This window comes from Chelonoidis abingdonii, chromosome 8 (genome assembly GCF_003597395.2).
Source record: "Chelonoidis abingdonii isolate Lonesome George chromosome 8, CheloAbing_2.0, whole genome shotgun sequence".
NCBI classification, from domain to species: domain Eukaryota; kingdom Metazoa; phylum Chordata; order Testudines; family Testudinidae; genus Chelonoidis; species Chelonoidis abingdonii.
The window spans coordinates 95848589-95869301 of record NC_133776.1 but is presented as its reverse complement, the minus strand read 5'-3'; the positions used below and the strand labels follow the sequence as shown (position 1 = coordinate 95869301).

Here is a 20713-nt window from a genome sequence, read left to right as displayed (position 1 = left end):
ACAGGAAAAAAAAACAACTGCTGCTAAACAGCCTGGGGGCATAGGGGCAGGGAATAAACTCTATTTTACATTTGACATTCTACCTCAGGAAGCTGATTTAGAATGGAAATAATGCTAACAGTGAGAATCAGCTTCTTATATTCTTACAAGGTATTCCCTGCCTGAATCCTGTCAAGCAAAAAAGCTGCTTTAAAGCTCCCGTTGTCCCTATTACACTGGATAATTGTTATATGGATCTATATTTTTGTTGGTATTTCTACCATTTATAACAGCCTGAGGCGGGAAGGTGGGGAAGTGTGTTGCTTCTGCAAAATTGTCGTAGGAAGACTAGCCAGAGTATAAATGATACTGTTTTGGCTTGAAAGGGGTAAGCAGGTGTCTTAGGAGTCCCAAATGAGCTATGTGCAAGCTTGTACAAACAACCTCAGAATCATATCTGTTTGTGATTCACATAAATGGAGTTTAAACCATCTGAATTCCACAGTTCCCAGAATTCAGATGGCACACAATGGCCTATAATGAACAGCACCTGTGCTTACCTCAATTACTATAGAGAGCCACACAACAGCAAGAAGAGCTTTCAAGAATTTTTTTCCGATAATAGATTTAGTTATGTCTTTCATAATTGGATTCAAAAGCTCAAAATTTCATTTTGTAACTTGTTCATAAAATTTGTATGAAAAAGCCTGACATTTATTCAAAAGAAATACTCTATGAAGAAGAAATTGCAAAACAGCCAACTGCTGGTAACTAAGCAGCCAAATTATAGTCCAAGCACTTGGCAAATACACCGTCTTTTTTATTATTTCAGTAATTGAATTTCTGTTAAAGCATGGAGCATAATTTAACATCAGGATTTTATTTATAATACAATAGTGTTTCAGTAATAAATGCATTATTATTGTCACTTTTAATGGAGTCTTATGTATTCCCTCCGAGACTATGTGGCAGACTCTGAGACAGCCACTGCATCAGTGTTGTTTGTAGACAATTGAATTAATTGGAGACAGGGTCATTAACTCGACCTGAATACCTCTGATTGCTTCTGTAAATAAGGTTAGAGAGCAAATGGCTAATCTTTGTTGTCATTATAGATTCTTTTTACATTTTCACACTGCCTTGTGTATTGAGATCATTTTACTAAGCAGCTTCTCAGCTGTTGTCATATTTACAGTATAGTCTTGCATGGCATACAACCATAATTGTGTCACACTTACATTTCATTTCCCATATCTATATGAAACATGATACTAGAGAGAGACCTATGCCGAATCGCGGCTCATAAAAACCATCAGACCAACAAATTAATAAACCAAAATGAATAAACTATAGTATTAAATAAATAAATCAAATCACAATACTAAAGTTGATTTTGTTAGCGCTTACAAATTCGCTGCAAAGTACTTGGGGAAAGAATGAGATCAAGACACACACCCAGAAGATGTACGCATAGAGAACTTGATTTGCTATTCCCTATTCAAGGGGAAATCCCCACTGAAGGCAGTGAGAGCTTTTCCTGTGTAAGTTCATGTCCTAACACAGAAGAAATCCATTCATAACTTGTGGTAAAACTCTTCCTTACAGTAGTTGCATTTCCTCTGCATGGATTTTATTTTTATGGAATGATGCTAAACCCCCATCCAGTGAAAAAATAAAATCCCATTGAGAAACCCGTTGTTAATTTGTTGTTCATCATTGTTAATCCCATTGAGAAACCCGTTGTTAATTTGTTGTTACTCCGTTGTAACTGCAAGAGTGATTAGCTTCAGATACGTTTTGTAAATATGGTTATGGTATAGCAACTTAGTGAGATCCCTTTAAACATTCACTATAGTTTTATGGTCTCAGTAATTATTCATACCAGCGGAACAGGTTCTTATCCTGTGTATCCAATGTTTTATTTCCTTCTTTATTTTGTTAATGAAATAACCCCAGAAGATGTATCCCATATAAATGAATCACACAGAGGAATCATATGAGTCAGACATCTGAACGTTCTACATAGAGCTGGCTTGGCAGCGAGTTATGTTGTGCTAAGGTAACAGCTACAATAATGGTGATGAAAACACCCTAGGAGGTAGGTAGATATTTTTATAATACCCGTTCTGCAACTGGGTAAACTGAGACACAAAGAGGTTTAAAGCCGACTTTTTCAAACTTGGTTGCTTAATGTTAGGCACCTAAGCTAACATCTAGAGAAGGCAAGCAGGTGGATTTTCAGATGTGCGGAACACCTTCAACTTCTAATATAATCAGTGGTAGCTGCGTGTTCTCGCTATCTCTGAAAATTGGTACCTACCTCTAGATTTAGGTATTATCTGAGGCATCCAAGTTGGAAAATTTTGTTCTATGTGACTAGCCAGTAATCATGCAGTGAATCCAGTATTTAGGTGGAAATACAACCCAGGAGTCCGGATCTCCATATGCCATCACATTAATTAATCATTATTTAGATTTACGGAATAGAGTTAGTGGCAAAACGAGCTACACATTGTCATTTAAAGTATAGATAGAACAAATAGATGTTTGGAAAGGGAGAGCCAGTAAAGGATTGGAGTGCATTTTTCCATGTCCCAGCAAAATAAATGATGAATAAAATCTAAAAGGGCCAGGCAGACATGCTTCAGGAACAAGAGACGCCCTCAGTTTGAGCATGAGGACAGGTCAACACTGAACTCATGGATGCCAGCTCGTCATCACTGCAATATTTCGCCATATATTCAAAACACACTGCATCACAGATGCCGTCACCTTGTAATATGTATGGTATTTCCATGTATTGCATTTATTTTAAATTTATGTTCAGGATGGGCCTGAACCCTGAGCTGCACCATGTGTTGTTCAAAAGATGGATCCGAATGGCTGCTCTTGAGTCATCTGTAATCTACATCTGTAATCTATCAAAGATAGAGTCATCTGTAATCTACATCTGTAATCTATCAAAGAAACTGAGGAACCACCTGATCAGCATCCTATACAGCAAACAGGAAAACATCAAAAAAGAGCTCTCCAACCTGGAGACCTTCATTAATAACCAAACTTCCATAAAACCGGACTTCACTAAAATAAGACAGGAGATCTACAGCACTCACTTCACATCTCTACAAAGGAAAAAGGACTGTAAAGCTGTCTAAACTCCTACCTGACACATGGGGCCACAACCGTGGTACCCCTAACCCACCCAGCAATATTGTCAATCTATCCAACTACACGCTCAGCCAGAAGAAAAGTCTGTCCTATCTCGGGGACTCTCTTTCTGCCCTGCCACCCCCCCAACATGATACAGTTCTGTGGCGATCTGGAAGCCTACTTTCGCCGTCTGCGACTCAAAGAATACTTCCAGGACAACACTGAACAGTGCACCGATACACAGGTACCCACCCACCAAACAGCACAAGAAGAAGAACTCCACATGGACTCCTCCTGAGGGCCGAAATGACAGTCTGGACCTATAACATTGAATGCTTCCCGCCGACGTGCACAGGCAGAAATCGTGGAAAAACAACACACACTTGCCTCAATAACCTAAGTCGTGCAGAACGCAATGCCATCCACAGCCTCAGAAACCACCCTGACATTATCATCAAAGAGCTGATAAAGGAGGTGCTGTTGTCATCATGAACAGGTCTGACTACCAGAAGAGGCCGCCAGACAACTCTCCAATACCAAATTCTACAGGCCACTTCCCTCAGATCCCACTGAGGAATACACTAAGAACTGGACCATCTACTCAGGACACTCTCCTACACTAACACCCAGAACAAATCAGCATACCCCTTAAGCCCCGACCAGGGTTATTCTATCTACTACCCAAGATCCACAACCCGGAAATCCTGGACGCCCATCATCTCGGGCATTGGTACTCTCACTGAGGGACTGTCTGATATGTGGACTCTCTACTCAGACCCTATGCCACCAGCACTCCCAGCTATCTCCGTGACACCACTGATTTCCTGAGGAAACTACAACGCATTGGTCACCTCCCAGAAAACACCATCCTAGCCACCATGGATGTAGAGGCTCTCTACACAAACATCCCCACACACAGATGGAATACAAGCTGTTAGGAACAGTATCCCTGATGATGCCACAGCACAACTGGCTGCTGAGCTCTGTGCCTTTATACTCACACACACTATTTCAAGTTTGATGACAAATATATAACCTCCAGATCCAGTGGCACTGCTATGGGCACCCGCATGCCCCACAATACGCCAATATTTTTATGGCTGACCTGGAAACAACGCTTCCTCAGCTCTCGTCTACTCACGCCCCTTCTCTACCTACGCTACATTGATGACATCTTCATCATCTGGACCCATGGGAAGGAGACTCTAGAGAAAATTCCACCACGATTTCAACAACTTCCACCCACCATCAACCTCAGCCTGGACCAATCTACACAGGAGATCCACTTTCTAGACACCACGGTGCAAATAAGTGATGGTCACATTAACACCACTCTATATCAAAAAACCTACCAACCGCTACGCTACCTTCATGCTCCAGCTTCCATCCCGGCACATCACACGATCCATTGTCTACAGCCAAGCACTGAGGTACAACCGCATCTGCTCAACCCCTCAGACAGAGACCAACACCTACAAAATCTCCACCAAGCATTCTCAAAACTACAATACCCGCACGAGGAAATTAGGAAACAGATCAACAGAGCCAGACGTGTACCCAGAAGCCTCCTACTGCAAGACAAACCCCAAGAAAGAAACCAACAGGACTCCACTGGCCATCACTTACAGCCCCCAGCTAAAACCCTGCCAACGCATCATCAGGGATCTACAACCCATCCTGGACAATGATCCACACTTTCACGGATCTTGGGTGCAGGCCAATCCTTGCCCACAGACAACCTGCCAACCTGAAACGTATTCTCACCAGCAACTGCACACCGTACCATAGTAACTCTAGCTCAGGAACCAATCCATGCAACAAACCTCGATGCCAACTCTGCCACATATCTACACCAGCGACACCATCATAGACCTAACCAGATCAGCCATACCATCACTGGTTCATTCACCTGCACGTCCACCAATGTAATATACGCCATCATATCCAGCAATGCCCCTCTGCTATGTACATCGGCCAAACTGGACAGTCACTACGGAAAAGGATAAATGGACACAAATCAGATATCAGGAATGGCAATATACATAAAACCTGTAGGAGAGCACTTCAACCTCCCTGGCCACACTGTAGCAGACCTTTAAGGTGGCTATCCTGCAGCAAAAAACTTCAGGACCAGACTTCAAAGAGAAACTGCTGAGCTTCAGTTCATTGCAAATTTGACACTATCAGCTCTGGACTAAACAAAGACTGTGATGGCTTGCCAATTACAGAAACAGTTTCTCCTCCTTGGTTTTCAACACCTCTACTGCTAGAAACAGGGCCTCACGGCCCTCCCTGATTTGAACTAACCTCGTTATCTCTAGCTTGCTTGCTAGCATATATATACCTGCCTGGCTGGTAACTGTCGGAAATTTCCACTACCTGCGTCTGACGAAGTTGGGTATTCACCCACGAAACACGAAAGCTCACGCTCCAAAACGTCTGTTAGTCTATAAGGTGCCACAGGATTCTCTGCTGCTTTTACAGATCCAGACTAACACGGCTACCCCTCTGATACTTGTAATCTACATGATAAATCCTGATTTGCAATTCCAGGTTTTAAAAAAAAAAAACTCCTTTCACCTTCAAAACTATCATGTAAAACTTTCAGTTCCAGAACGCTGCCATGTGAAACTCCCCTTGCCAGTATGCTGGTACAAGGAATCACTTTCTATGCCAACTGATTCCTACAAACATTGCACTTCAGCCTGGGAAAATGTATGCGATGAATAGCACTCTGCAAACATTTCTTTTTGCTACACCAAACGAAGGCTGTGAGCCTCACATTTTCTCTCAGCTTCTTTTGAGTGACTCATTTATATGGGCAATATCATCTGACGATTGTTTCATTTTTAAAAATAAAGAAGGAAATAACAGACTGGATGTACAAGGTCATGATAACTTGTTCCAAGGGTATGAAGAACCATGTATTGCTTCTCAGATCCTCAATAACCGTTAGAGAGCTTCAAAACTGTGCAGAACAAGTCCTTGTGATACACAGAGTAATCTTGTTGGTGTGTGGGTGCATGTACATGCCCCTGTGTCCTGTCTTCCCCCAGTCTGCTTACACCCTGCAAAACAATTGAGGTCTGACATCTAGGGCAGAGACTTCTTAGTTTTGAGACCAAATCTCCGGATCTCCTTCCATCAGAATTCCCCTCGGGTTGTCATAGCAGCTTGGTGCCTGACTGTTCTATTCAGGTTAGCCCACCTTTGATTGTTTTGCTCTGCCTTCCATTTTTTGGAAGCTTTGGTTTTCTTTGGCCAGATTTTGAGCATTGAACCTAAGCTTGGGCTAATTTTGTTTCATTCTCTGTGACATCTGCAATACAGTTCAGATTGTGAGAAGGACAATCTATACATTAATACAGAACATAAATAAATAATTGTTTACTTTTTCCCAATTTCTCTTGCTGGCTGAGCCATACACCATCTCTGGCTTTCGTTATTAACAAGCCAGAGAACCCCCAAGTCTCAGATAACAGGCAGTTAACCACCGTGCTACGCTGGAGTATCAAAGATTGAAGCTGCCTTGGCAGATGTGTGAAAAGCACATTTGCCCCTTACTAAAGGCATGGTTATCACGTTAAAAACAATAAGAAGTTTGAGAGAGCATTCCCTTGCTTATTTTCTTCCATCTCCTCCGGTGGTCTAGGTCTCTGCAGGGTTTGCCCCCCTCCATGCATTCGAACTTTCATTATTGATGCAATAGCCACTCATTAGTCTGAAGAATAAATACATGAGTGATTTAGATGCATTCACTTGTGGGGAAAGAATGTCAGAATTCAGAAGGAAAACAGATTAACCAGTGGTTGTAATGACCAGGGTCAATGCAAATATAAATGAGCTAACCCATAGGCTGATCCAGGTATTTTGTTTTATATGAACTCATTGGGCACTGTATATTTTTGAAGTCTGTCAACATCCTAATGTCAAAACCCGACTCTGTCGTCAGATTTACAGAGCAATGGACTTTCTCTGTCTCCTGATTGGCTCCTTGGGGAATTTGCATGTTTGCTTTCTGTTCTTTTCTGGGCAGATTTTAACTAGCTCTGTTTTTTTTCATACCAGAGGACTGGCATTCCGGTTTCTTTCAGTCTGGATTAAAAATGCACACAGTGTCGTGGTTAGTACCGTGTATTACAGTAACACTTTTATAAGGCCTCCTGTGTTAAGACTGTTTTACTCCTGGCAACCACAATTAGTCTTTGCCTCTTAAATGAAAGGTGAGGTGGGATTGGGTTCAAGTCAGTTCCCAGTGTGCCTATGGGAATGTGATCCTTTTAGTTGTATTGTTTTACCTTCAGGGCTCAGTCACACAAGTTGGGCATCCTCAACTCCCAGTGATATCAGTGGCACATGAGGGTGCTCATCACCTTTCAGTGGGGATGGCCACTCTTTATCTTGCAAGATCTGGCCATTAATTTGGTGTTGATGGGAATGGCAAATATTAGCTGGTAGGCAAGATTTTCAGTCAGATAAGGTTACAGGATTAAAGATCCTGTATTTCCTTTGCTGTCATTCAAAATAACAGACTTAGAAAATTCTGTTTAAAATAGCTGAGCCTTTTGACTTAAAGGGTTTTCATGTAGAAGATTTAAGATGTCAGATTTAAACATGACACTGATAGTATTAGGCAAAGTATGGGAGCAGATTCTTGTAGTAACTGTCATTTTTTCTGACTGCTTATTAATAGTCTTTTGTGATTTATAGTGAATGTTGGGAAGGATATTCAGGTCTATTTATCATTGGCGGGAACATCCTTTTGTTCATAATGTGTATGGATGTCATAATTAGCAGTGGATGCAGCCAAAAGATTTAGCTCTGTTTTTAGTGTCACGTCCTTCAAGATGATCTTTAATTCAAAATAGCTTGAATACTTTTTTTTTATCAATCAAGTGATTTATTACGCAAATGAAAAAAAAATAATCAGCCATAAAAGTAGCTCATATTAGGCAAAAAACAGATTTCAGACTGATTAAAGGTTAATATGAAATATAGAGAAAATTTATTTTTTCACTCCAGTTTTAATTTGTCAGGAGAACTCCTTTGTTTCAACATTTGCTTAAATTAATATTTCACAAGACAGATTTCTCCTTGTTGAGAGACTTAATTCACATGTCCTGAAGTATAGTGTGTGTCCCTGCATCTGAAAAGAGGTCTGAATGTATCCGACAAATTCATGATTTGCATAGAAATACTGTTTTCTTTTTCAAAAAAGAAAACAGTATTTCAGAATGATTGCTCAGTATTGCTATTGGTGACTTCTTATGTATAATTAAGAGCAGTACCAGCGAAGTTAAGGTCTAATGTGTTTTCATTCATTTCTTTGTACTTCTGTGGCCCCTGTTATCAATAATATATATGTTCTTGACAATCATAAATGTATTTACTCTCACCACGTAAGTCGCCTATGAACAAAGAGAGGCCTGTTCTCCCCATTTCACAAAGGAGAACTGAAGAACAGAGCAGAAATATTTTGCCCGAGGTCACACAGGAAGTCTGTAGGAGAACCAGGAATTGAACCCAAGATTTTAAGTCCGCAGCCGATGCATAACCACAAGACCACGTTTCCCCACAAAGGCAGCATAATAATAATGTCACATTGAGGGAAGTGTGGCATTATTTATGCCTTAATTCCTTTAATATACAATTGCTAGCAACACTGTACAGTTGCATTCAGCCTCTGATCCTCCACTGCCTAGCACCTTGTATAGTCATTTACCTCTGTGCATAATGGGTTTAGAACTCTACCACTGTTACAAGTGTGTGGAAGATTCTGATGGTGGTAGTGTTTTACACCAACTTTGCTAAGGGCTCAATCCATCTTTGTGGCCAGGTTTACAACGGTCTCCCCCTTTCCCCATCCTGATAATAGCAAGGGTCCATTTTGGTCACTGCAGAGCTTATAGCAGTCTCAGGGGTTTTCTAAACAGTGACAGCTGCAACAACCTGCAAGGGGCTGACATATCCCCTACGGCATAGGAATGGCTACATTGGCTGTATGCCACCCAGAGATTCCCTATGGCGAGTAAATCTGCAGTAGGCTTCTGAAGTTATGTGCCACCAGAACAGTACAAAGAGGCCACTGCAAAGCACAGAGAATCTATGTAGTGTGAGTGACCATATGTGGTGTAAGGCAGTGCAGAAATCAGCACCTCACTCTCTAGCTTTATACAATTTCTGATTTTAAAAATGGTTTAAATATTGGAAGCATTCTATAGTGTACATTCCATTGCCAAATCATCCAACTTTCTCACACACTCTGCTTGTAGGTGTGAAAAGTATTTTCCCCCCATTTTTGCACACTTTTTTTAACCTTTTCCTGCCTTCGGGAAAACAAAAAAGAGAGAATTCAGAGGGGAAAAATCCCTACAAATTCAAAAACTGAAAATGGAAAACTGAAATTAAACCATTTTTCAAGGCAAATCAAAACAAAAGGTTTTGGTTTGTTTCAAAAAGTTGATTCAAACAGGGTTTGGGTGTTTATTTAATCAAAATTGCTGTTTCTAAGGAAAATTTTGTTGAAAACGTATTTTCCAATGGGAATATTTTTCAGTCAAAAATGTTGACCAGCTCTACATATTGTCTCCATAGTTGTCACTGTATATTTTGGATTTTTGCCTTCCTAAAGTGATTGAAAATCATAATCCACAGTGCAGTCAATAAATACAGAATTATTCCATTAGTATTTCCTTGGCACTAAGGCAGAATAGACACTTGGCCCCAGTTCTGTTAACACTGAGTCCTAGAAGCTCAGTTCCAATCCCAAATATATTTAACTGTATTAAAATGCATCATATGAAATCCAAAGCTGTTCCTATACATGCATGCATGGACAATTTAGCTGATTTTCAGTCTTATGCACCCAAGTTCAGGCAATATGCGACCGAAGTAGAATTAAGGTTTGCCATTATGTGTCTACCCCAAAAGGGGAAATGAAGGTACACTTCTAACACTGTCTTTGGGAGCCAAAAAATCTTACCATATTATAGGTGAAACCGCGTTATATCAAACTTGTTTTGATCCACCAGAGTGCGCAGTCCCGCACCCCCGGAGCTCTGCTTTACCGCGTTATATCCAAATTCATGTTATATCGGGTCACGTTATATCAGGGTAGAGGTGTATTTTCTCACAAACATGCTTGGATTCTTTGGTATAATAAGTGACTCATAGACTCATAGGTCAGAAGGGACCAATATGATCATCTAGTCTGACCTCCTGCACAAGGCAGGCCACAGAACCCTACCCATCCACTTTTATAACAACCCCTAACCCATGACTGAGTTATTGAAATCCTCAAAATTGTGGTTTGAAGACCTCAAGCTGCAGAGAATCCACCAGCAAGCCGCATTAAACCCCTGCTGACTCTCTATATTCACTTTAAATTATGAATTATTGTGTATGAATTAGAATATATACCTGTTGATTTACATAGAAGATCCACAGCAAACACTGAGGAAGAGAAATTAGATCTATGTATCAATATATACATCCAGTTTGATGTAGTGGAAATTTGTGTGTTGATATTTATATAATAAAATCGTCCCATTTGACGTTAATGTGTCATGGTGTGACAGCATTCTTGCTTTGCTAAATCCCAACGAAACAGTAGCACTTTGGGGCATCTAACAAATAATATCCATTGACACGTGAATTCAAGGATTTTGCATATTAAGAAGACTATATGGTATTATATTCTCAGGATCATATCACGCCTTCAAAATAGCTTCCCAGCCCTGAGGTTAGTGGGAGTTGCATGCACAAAGCAAGGATATGGGATGCAGAATTCCCTTATATATGTCAAGTATGTGTAAGAACAGTCTGGAAGGAGAGGGGGGAGCGGTTCTGATTGCAATAGTTCAAAACTCTTTTATGGTTGCCATTAGGACTGTGATATTAGAATTCACTTTCTTCTTTATTTGTTTGTATTTTCCCAGGTAATTTGATGTGTTGTATCTATACTTTTCATATAGGTATGATTAAAAGCCAGAACTCATCACAGACCAAAACTAAAACTAGCAGTAAGGTCTAGGTAAGAGTTGGCAGTAGGAGCAGTACTGTGGTTAAAGTCACATTGCAAATGTGTACACACAGTTCCACCTAGGATTTGTGGCTAATGTAATTCTTTATTGGAAGGCTTAACCTTGTTATGGATTCTTGGCAGCTTTTCCCTGCTCTATTCATTACTAATGCAATCTGTCAATCACTTTAGTTCTGCTTTGACATAGATTGTGGCTCACAGGAGTTAGTTCTGTCATTCTTTTTACTTCTTTCATCTTTACTATCTTTTTTATGGTCTTAAAAGCTGAAAGTACAAAAGATCCTTATGTATATGAATAAAAAAATTTTGTTTCAGTAACTCTATCAGCCTTGTTATAAACAGTCTTTGATTAAAACAGTTGCTTTTGAACACAATAAAATGAGAGTGTGACTTTTTACACTCCACATATTGTAAATTATCTTCCTCCTCAAAATAAATCAGAACTCATATTTGCATTACAGTGTTCAGGATTGATCCAGGCAGATCAGCTGCCACATCCTGAATAGCATATTATAGATGCCTTCCTTCTTCATGTTTTTTGGCTTGACAGAGGTGTCATAAATGATGTCTTCTTATGCACTAATGTTAGCTAAAGCAACAATTTCGACACCTTATTTCATTTCACTGAGGCTAGGTACTGATTAATACTTTAAAAGGGGCTTGAAACAGGTTTCAAATCCTGTGTCAGCCTGATCTTTGAAAGTTTAGATTTGAGTCCAGCCAGCTAGGCAGTAAATAATTTAATACTAACCAATGAGAAGGCAGTGAACAAATCATTCAGAGTGATCCGTCCTTTAAAAAAAAAATCTCATGGCTGCCATATATAAGTTTGGAGGTATAGACATGAGCAATTCATTGTAAAAATCATGACAGCTCCCTTTCAAATTAAAAAAGCGTATTACTTTCTGATAATGGGGCAGGAATAGAAATAAAATAAAACTTCATTATGGAACAGTTACAGTATTAAATTCTGACACTAAATATTAATCAGCAAGGTGTCTCAGTATTATCTACTGGCATATCCAAGGAAACTTTTTCTTAAACATTTGCACAGAATTCAGCCACACAAGTAACATCTGTGAGATTTGTGCGATTGTTCTCTACAGATAGACTTTTTGGGTGAAGATTCTGAAACTCTTACCCTGGTTAGTGGTTTACTCCTCAATCACTCCCACTAGAATGAAGTAGGGTAAATGGGAAGTGCTTAAAGAGTTATGGCAGTCCTCACTATGAGTAAGGGGATCATAATCTGGCCCATTATTACTGTATTATGATAGTGTCCAAAGGCCTCAACCAGGATTGGGGCCCATAAACATAGCAAGAGGTTGTTCTTGCCCCCAAGAGCTTATGGTTTAGATCAGTGGTAGGCAACCTGTGGCCCATGATCCGCACGTGACCCGAAAACAGGGTAATCCGCTGGTGGGCCGCCAGACAATTTGTTTACATTTGCACAGCCACCTGCAGCTCTCAGTGGTCAAGGTTTGCCGTTCCCAGCCAATGGGAGCTGTGGGAAGCGGCAGCCGGCATGTCCCATGGGCCGCAGGTTACCCACCACTGGTCTAACTAGACAAAGTCAGACAAAGGGTAGGAGAAGTATTATAATCCCCATTTTTGGAGCGGGAACTGAGGGGAGATTCTCTGATTCCAGTCCAGGGCCTTAAACCATAAGACCAGCCTTTCTCTCACATCTACAGTCTTCTTTTCTATACAAACATCTATCCTAATTCTTTTGTCAGAGGGGTAGCCGTGTTAGTCTGGATCTGTAAAAGCAGCAAAGAGTCCTGTGGCACCTTATAGACTAACAGACGTACTGGAGCATGAGCTTTCGTGGATGAATACCCACTTCATCAGATGCACCTTTGCTGCTTTTACTAATTCTTTTGGTTCAACTTTGCCAACAGTTAGGTCGCTTCCAAGACCAATGCTCCTTGTGAAAATGCATTGCTGGCATTGATGTACCATTGACTCCCTAGTCAAGTCCCATATACATTTTCCCACTTCCAGCAGCAATCTGTTTTTTCAGATATTTACATTTGATTTCACAGGGTATGACTGAACAAGTGGTCAGTTTATCACTCCTCTGGGATTCCTAAAAAAAATACTTTTGGTGAAGAAACCCATTGTAGAATCTCTAGTCAATTAGCTGTGGTCTACACTGAGGTGGGGAGCAATCTAAGTTACGCAACTTCAGCTATGTAAATAACATAGCTGAAGTTGACATATTTAGATCAACTTACCGTGGTGTCTTCACCGCGGTGAGTCACCTGCCGCTGCTCCCCCGTCGACTCTGCCTGTGCCTTTCGCAGCGCTAGAGTACAGGAGTCGAAGGGAGAGCGCTTGGGAGTCGATTTATCCCAACTAGACTAGACGCGATTAATCGATCCCCTGCTGGATTGATCACTGCCTGCCGATCTGGCGGGTAGTATAGACATACCCTTAGCTAAATTCTCTTCACAGGAGTTAATGCAGCTAAGTGTGATAGGTGAAAAATGTAGGCAGATGTCTTAGACATTGTTGCTCATTTTTGTCATTTGAGGAGTTTCAGTGCAGTAGTGTGAAGTTACACAATTGCTTTTTTAAAAGATAAATATATTAACACACTATAGAGTTGATTATTTCACATATTAGAGGTTAATGATTTTTAGAATCAGACATTATCTTGTTGTAACTACCAGGTTTAGTCTTGAAAGCCATTTATTAAAATATTAGAGTAAATGATGTGTTGAAAATAATATAAGAACAGTCTTGGTGAAAAAAGAATGCTTGAATTGCACATTTTCCATGCAGAATAGTAAGCTGTGCACATGATAACTCTGCTTCAATAGGTGTTTGGAAAATGAATTGGTGACTTTTGAGCACAGATGAAGTGGAAGTGGGAATTTAAAAATTTAAGCAGATCACCTATAGCACCAATTGCAGAGAAATAATGTTGGTGTTTTGGATTACTTTGCCGTAGCACCAGGATTGAAACCGCAGCTGTGGATTTTAAGGCCTGGTCTTAAGATAGCTGCATAGCTGCAACTTCCATTCAAGACAGGTTCAGCAACTCTCTGCCTTAGACCCTTGAGATCAACTGGTCCAGTAACCCACTTCTAGATGCTGGTGCCTGGTTTGCTCCATAGGGCCTTTTCTATCAGGTACTTTGTGCTCACCGCCACAATGCTGAGTATCAAGTTACACATGAGGTGTCATACACTCATACGCTGTAAAAATTTGTGGCAGGGAGTTTCCCCACATGCACCAACAAAGAGAAAACTAGATCATGGGGCTGGCGGGGGAGGAATGGATGAAAGCTGCTGGAGGCCAACAACAAAGATCAGTTTCCCTCCTACCTGATTCCAGAGTCCCTGTCTGTGTGCTTCATCCATTGACCACCTGTGTACACCCTATGCTTGCCAGCTGCTCTGGTAGGCAACCACAGATGTGTCCGTGATGGTCTGTGCCAGAAGATGGCGTCAGAGAGGTTGGGCCTGCTGTCAGCTACACTGTGGGTGTAACTCCAATGGCATTAGTCTCACTTAGAGCTGGAGCGAATGAATAGGTAGGGAATCAGGCCTGCAATGTGTAAGTAGCAATGACTAGGAGCATATACCTATAGCTCTGCCTCTGCTGTCATAAAGAGCCTCTTATCAGCACTGTGCCCGATGTGTCTGTTTCTTCACAGTAAACCCACTTCTGCAGTCACTTATCATGGTGCAAGCAGTTCACAATCTGCTTCCCTGCAAGGTGCAGCTAGAGTGCAGAGTATTGGGATAGGACAGGGGTCAGCGACCTTTCGCAAGTGCTGTGCCGAGTCTTCATTTATTCACTCTAATGTAGGATTTTGCGTGCTAGTAATACATTTTAACATTTTTAGAAGGCCTCTTTCTATAGGTCTATAGCATATAACTGAACTATTGTTGTATGTAAAGTAAATAAGGTTTTTAAAATGTTTAAGAAACTTCATTTAAAATTAAATTAAAATGCAGAGCCCCCTGACCGGTGGCCAGGACCCGGGCAGTGTGAGTGCCACTGAAAATCAGCTCGAGTGCCCCCTTTGGCACGTGTGCCATAGATTGCCTCCCCCTAGGATAGGATCATGTGGAAAGGAAGAATAAACTGAAAAATAGGACCAAGCACATTGTCCTGCTAACTTGAGAGGCACTCAACTGGGTCTTCAGAGAGCAGGGTTCAGTTCCAAGGCCAGAGATGTATGATACTTCCAGTATTTGCTTTTTCTGGTCACATTGAAAACTCTTTGGGGCAAGGACTGTCTCTCACTCTCTGTCTGCATAGCAGGTCCCTGGGGCCTACAATCACAAGCAATAGTAATTGACTGTCTTTTAGTTGCACGTGCTTTGCCCAGACCGTGTTTCATTCTTTTGTGCAGCAGCAGCATTTTTTTGTTGTTGTTGTTCCAATGAGACAGAAATGTAGTTTGTAAATATTCAGAGACAGAGGGAACACTCAGCATCTACTGGAAAATAACAACTCAGCGGCCCAAATACCAAAGCTTTCTGCTTCCTCTAGTCACTCTGAGGGCTTGCTTCCTGTTGATAAAATGCTTTAAATCAGTTTCAAACCTCATCCGGGCTGGCATTCTGAGGCTGGAACCTAACAACACAGCAAAGCTTGCTTTGCATTTCTCTTACAGATGCAAACCTCAGTTTGTTCAGTCCATACTCATGTGAGTCAGTCCCACTCAAGTAAGCCCTACTCCCTTGAGTAAATGTTTTCAGGATCAGCCCCAGAATCTTTATAGAAAACCACTTTCTAGGCTTAGAGCCAAAAGTGGCCTCAGGGAGAGATCAAACTAACCAATATTTTTTCACTGAAAGGCAGATTTTTATTTTTATTTTTTTTAAAAGGAACTATAATCTTTCCATTAAACTCATCTCGCCCTTGGAAATGAGGGGTTTTCCCCCCCATTCACTTGTGTGTGGAAGATCTGTATACCTTCTTCTCTTCTGCTGAACAGCATTATTAGAAGTTGATTGTGCATAGAGCTATATGCAAGATGTTCTTTATCTTTAGCTTTGTGAGATGTTAGGAGAGGCATTTCAGGTCTTATCTGATTGTGTGCATAAGTTTACTCTTAAACGCAAACTACATGATGAAAAGTGAATACGTTTACTTTAAAAAAATCTGGTTTGGTAATGATGTCTGCAGCATCAAACAGCCTGATGTAGCCAAGGCATAATCTGATTAGCCTATATTAAAGACAAATATGACCTCATTGTTGTTTTGTAAGAAAAACATTATTTTGAGTCTGTCCGGTCCCTTCTGCAAACTTGCCCAGCTAAATTATTCAGTAACGTTTCACCCATGAGATCTTCTCTGGGAACGGTGTGCAACAAGAAAGAAAATAAGGCCAGGTTGGGTCTGACATCTATTTCCATGGTTTTGTTCTTGCTCTTTGAGTTCCTTGTCACAGTTACAGACCTCACGTACATGTCTTAGATGTGCATGTACTGGCTACAGTATCTATTCACTTCCAAATACACTTCACAGTATAGGTTACGTTTAAAGGCCTGAATAATCTGAGATCCTGCTACTGAGAGACCAGCCTCTCCCATTTTGATCCATTGTAGGAGTTTTTATCCATTATATCAGATATAATGTAGAGTGAACTTTCCACTGCCATCAACAGAGCATTTCTAAGGTGTAGAGCACAGGCCTGAGACTCGGAAGACATAGACTATAATTCTGATTTGGCCATTGGCCAGCTGATTGACCTTGGACAAGTCATGTCAACGCCCTATGCCTCAGTTTCCCCATCTGTAAAATGGGGATAATGGTGCTTATCTCCTTGGTAATGCACTTTGATCTCTACAGAGGAAAAACACTAGATGAAAGCAAGGTATTATTATTATTTTATTTCATTTGCTCTATGTCATTCAGTCAGAACCATATTTGGGAACCCTAAGAGCACCACATAAAGCTTCCATATTTCCTCATAAATATAGCTGGCCACTCATACCAGCAGGTCAGAAAATTGTGAGGTTTCAACATTTGTTTCCATCCTGAATGGGGATGAAAAGTTGAAATACTGAAACTTTTCACAAAACAAAAAGTTCCAAAAATTTTCAATTCAGAAATGTCAATCCAAAACATTTTGACATTTTCAGATGGAAGTATTTATTATCACATGGACGTGTCAACATTTTGTGGTTTATTTTTATTTTTGGAGACTGAAAAATTTTGGTTTTCCAATTCGTTTTTGAGATTTTCATGGATTTGTCCCTTTTTCTCTCCCTTTTCTTACCTCATTTCCACTGGAAAGCAGGGGGAAAGGTAGAAAGTGTGATATGGTGGGAAAAACCTAGTTGTCACCCATTTTTACTGTTTCCCCCTTTTTGTAGTTGGAAAGCAGGTTTTTCCTCATATTCCAACACTTTGTTACTGTTTTCTGTATTTTACTAGTTAGAAAGCAGGGGAAAAAATTGAAAAATTAATCTTTGTCACAAGAGGGAAGTCCCCCTCCCCAAAACAAAATCCCAAAACTGAAAAGGAAAATTGGAATTTTGGAGTTTGCAAAAATTGAAATGAAGCACAAAGTGTCTAATTTCATTTTCAAATTCAGTAATGCCCAAAAAAGTCATTAAAAATGATCAAAATCACCATATTCCTAAAATTTTGATGTTGGTTAACCCATTATTTTTTTCTGATGGGTAAAAATGTTCTTGTGATTTTATTTTTTTTTTCACCGGATCTACTATTAATTTATTGGAGTGAAATTTCCTGGGTTGGGTTTGGTTTGGGTGGATTTTTATTTGGGTTTTTAAAAATATTTTTGTGCATTTAATGAGCAACTAAAGTTAGGGATCTGTCGCTACCCAAGTGGATAGTTTGTTTGATAATGAACCACAAAGCACCCAGATGTTTTGTCAGTGGACACCAGACACATTTGTAAATATAACAAAACTATTAAAATGGCAGGGCGGGTACCTGATCAGACTTTCATCCTGCATTTTTGGAACCTCCATTCTTAGGCCTCAGTTCAGCAAAGTACTTTTAGCGTGTTCTTAACTATAAGCATGGGCTTAAGTCACCTTGACTTCAATAGGAATAAGCACTTTTCCTGACTAGCGATGCTTTCCCAAATAAGGGCCAAAGTGAGTAAAGTTTGGTGCTCATACCTGGGTCATGACAAGTAAGAAACAGTTTGTTAATATTGTGATAAGTTCATGATCACTTAGGAATTTGATGGTTGCTGCTATACTGGAAACTGTGGCTACTCAAGCCTTAATGGCTATGTCAGGGATAGATGATTAGACCCTTCGGTTCCACAAAGCATCAATCTCTATCTCTAGATCCAAAGGAGAATCTGCACTAGCTATTAAAAAAGGAACTGTAATGCAAATCTGGACAGTTCTGATTTCATCCAACAGAGGGCAGTGGTGCACATACATGTTCATTTATTACATGCATCATTAAATTAGCCATGTTACTAGCATGCTTGAAACTTGCAAGTTACAACTTCATTTGGAATGCTTTTCTTTCCTGTCCAAGAAGGGCCCTTTTCATCTGCATAGTTCACTTGAGAGGTAATCATTAATGTTTAGATTAGAAAAGGAATCTCTTTAAGGTTGGGAGGGCATGTTGTGAGCAGACTTTTCCACTCCCACTAGTGGTGAGAGGGGTGGGGCATTGCAATGCTTAAAGAGATAATTACCTTCCCAGCCATGGGGTGACATATTGGATGTACAAACAGCTAAGTACATAGGTGGAAAGAGAAAGTAGGTTAGAAAGAGGGAAGAATTAAGGGGTAGATATGGCTGCCACTGAAGTCAGGGCAACATTTCCTCCGACTGTAGTGGAATGGAATCAGACAAAGAATTTTTATGGACCTCACCCAGTCCAAGTGCGTTGGTTACTGCATCTTTCTTGTCAGGGTTCCTCGTGTACTCACCTACACTAACCTGGTTTGGTTGGGGTCAGGGAGAGCACTTCCATACATGGCTAGAGTCCATGGAAAAAAGGAGACTAGAAAGCTAAGAGAGGGTAAAATAAGGGTTATCGCTCACAGAAAACTCCTAGGCTTGCAAAGATGTGTCTGTATGGGATTCACACATCATCTGATATATTAAGGTGAAGTATTGGATATCCATGAAGGAGTACTAGCAAATTGTGTCAGTTTTCAAGCATTTTGCTTTGTCAGCTTCACCAAATTTAAAATCAATCAGTTGCAGTATAGATCAGTTGAACAGACATAAAATCTTATGGTTATCTCTCTGACAACAATCTGAAAATTAAAAATGAATTTTTAAAGACTCTGATTGGCAAACTTCCATAATACTAAAAATGGGGTTCCTTTACACCCCTTGGTGTTAAAATAAATGCTGAAAAAGATGACACCGGAAGGTCTTTTCATAAATTGGAAGGGGAGTGGGGGAGTGCTGAAAAGTAAATGCTCTAGGAATGTTCATTTCCAACAGGAGCTCCATATCCTTACTACGCGGTCATAAGCAATGGTGGAAAAACCTACAAATAAAGACTCCGTGGAACCTCTGGAGGGTTGTCATAAATATGTAGCTTTTGTATCCTATGGTGTAAAACACTGAAAAGCATTCATTTAAAATAAAGCATTATGTCCAATATTAGTTGCCTAATGTCTCTCATTTGGACATCAATTATAAATGTACTGACAAAAAATGAAGAGACCATTTTTTGCATTTGTACATTATTTAAGTATGAGCGTTAGTTTTTGCAACCCTCACGCTAATAAGCTCAGCCTTGTGGCACTAAGATGTTTCTCATTGGGTTGTTGTTATTATTATTATTTATTATTAACAGCATCATAAATGTGTCCCATGAAGCATAAATCCAAAGTATTTACAAATGGTGGCTGGGTCTTTCAATCCTTACTGAGCAAAATTCCCGTATGAGACTTTTCAGAGTCAAAATGAAGTGAGTATGGAAAGTACCAAGGTCATCACCATCAGTTTTCCTAGGTTAGACTTTTAAAATAAAAATTGGTCAAATAGCAGATTCAACTGAACATCTCTCTTTCCCCACAGTGGCCTTCCTTTGCAGACAGCACACAATGCAGTTTTAGCACATTCCAGCGGAGGCTCTGGGAGCTCCAGTGAGTCTGAGAGCAGCTCCGAGTCTGATTCTGACAGCGAAAGCAGCTCCAGTGATAGTGAGTGTAACGAAGAGTCACGCAGCGCAACTCCGGAGGTAAAGCTGTGAATTCAAGCCCCTTCTCCCACCACACTCTCAGGAAAAAAGCCTTGTCACTGAAAGCCAAATCCTTTTATCCTTCAGAAAACATAGAAGTCCTATTCTGTTTACTGTTGCTTGCTTTCTTCTCCCTTTATGCTATCAAACACATGATCCACAAACTCATTTTAGCTTTGGGGAAAACCTTCTGGTCCACATTTCAGTTACTTCAGAGAAATATTTGGATTTTTGCCCAGTACCAGAGAAGATTTTATTGGCATAGCATTTGTCTGGGACTAAGGAAAGGCAACATGACAAAAAATACATCTTCAGGGACCTGGTTAACTTTTTCATTGTATTAAATTTCTCCAGGGCCACATTGTAAACTAGATAAGGAAG

General features: G+C 40.3%; 1 protein-coding gene across 2 annotated transcripts in view; it reads left to right on the top strand.

Annotated features, from left to right (window-relative positions):
- Positions 1 to 20713, top strand: part of AFF2 (ALF transcription elongation factor 2) — a 401898-nt gene that overhangs the window by 346442 nt on the left and 34743 nt on the right. For both annotated transcript variants that reach the window (XM_032779822.2, XM_032779821.2), the window contains exon 10: positions 20170 to 20332. In XM_032779822.2, coding sequence (XP_032635713.1) covers positions 20170 to 20332 — 163 coding nt within the window. The remainder of the gene's footprint in view (positions 1 to 20169; positions 20333 to 20713) is intronic.